Raw genomic sequence first — 1,248 nt, 5'->3', positions numbered from 1 at the left:
AGAAAATAGTTAAAATGCTAAATACATATTTGAAGTTATTAATACCAATCTCAATATTATGTACAGGGAGGTGAAGGGAGAAGGGTGGGATCCAGAGGAAAACATACCAAGTGCTGTGTACATGTATGTTTCTATCACTCTGAGCCTCATTATAATGTATAATTAAAATGCAGCATTAAAATTCTATCATTTTAAAATCCTAACAAAGGGGGAGAAGTACTATTGACAAATGGACTAAAATGAATAACATCAATTCAACCATGTGATTATCAATGACTGAGCTCTAATAACACATCTTCATATTACTTCTGTTCAAAGGAATGTTTTTCTGCCCAGAATTTTCTTCAGGGCAACACTGACATCCTTATTCCTCAGGCTGTAGATCAGGGGGTTCAGCATGGGAACAATGGTAGTATAAAACACAGAGGACACTTTTCCTTGGTCCATGGAGCTGACAGATGAGGGCTGCAGATACATGAATGCCAGAGAACCAAAGAAGACAGCGACGGCCGAGATGTGGGAGCTGCAGGTGCTGAAGGCTTTGGACCTGCCCTCAGTGGAGCGAATGCGCAGGATGCTGGCCAGGATGAAGATGTAAGAGCCGAGGATGGTCAGAACTGGAACAAAGATGTTAAGTGTTCCAAAGAATAAAATCAGCAATTCATTGACATAGGTGCTAGAGCAGGAGAGCTTTAGGAGGGGTAGAAGATCACAGAAGTAATGGTTGATGACATTCAACTTGCAGAAGTGAACCCGAATCATGCAGCCCGTATGAGCTGATGCACAAGCCACACCTATAATATAAACCATTAAAATCAGGGAAAAGCAGGTCTCATGGGACATGATGGCATGGTAAAGTAAGGGCCTACTAATGGCGACATAGCGGTCATACGCCATTGCAGCCAACATGTAACACTCCGCAATAGCAAAGACGAGGAAGAAGTAGAGCTGAGTCATGCATTCAGGGTAGGAGATGATGTTCTTCTCTACCACAAAGTTCATCAGCATTTTGGGGGTAATGACTGTGGAATGGCAGAGGTCAATGAAGGACAGACTGCTGAGGAGATAGTACATGGGGGTGTGCAGGTGAGAGCTGAGCCCAATCAGTGTGATCATGCCCAGGTTCCCCACTACAGTGAGCAAGTAGATTCCCAGGAAGAGCAGAAAGAGGGGCAGCTGGAGCTCTGGCTTCTGTGAGAGCCCAGCCAGGATGAAATCAGTCACTGTGGAATAATTTCCTGCTTTCAT

At 44.0% G+C, this 1,248-nt stretch overlaps 1 protein-coding gene across 1 annotated transcript; it reads right to left on the bottom strand.

The window, feature by feature from the left end:
• Positions 1-312: 312 nt before the first annotated feature.
• LOC308271879 (olfactory receptor 8G5-like) lies at positions 313-1,248 on the bottom strand (the record flags this gene model as incomplete). Its single annotated transcript, XM_080708515.1, has 1 exon — positions 313-1,248. The coding sequence occupies one exon, from the start codon at positions 1,246-1,248 to the stop codon at positions 313-315; it is 936 nt and encodes a 311-aa protein (XP_080564641.1).

Source organism: Muscardinus avellanarius (assembly GCF_963383645.1).
Source record: "Muscardinus avellanarius genome assembly, chromosome: 1".
In the NCBI taxonomy this organism is placed as follows: Eukaryota; Metazoa; Chordata; class Mammalia; order Rodentia; family Gliridae; genus Muscardinus; species Muscardinus avellanarius.
This window is presented reverse-complemented; position numbering and strand designations above follow the sequence as displayed.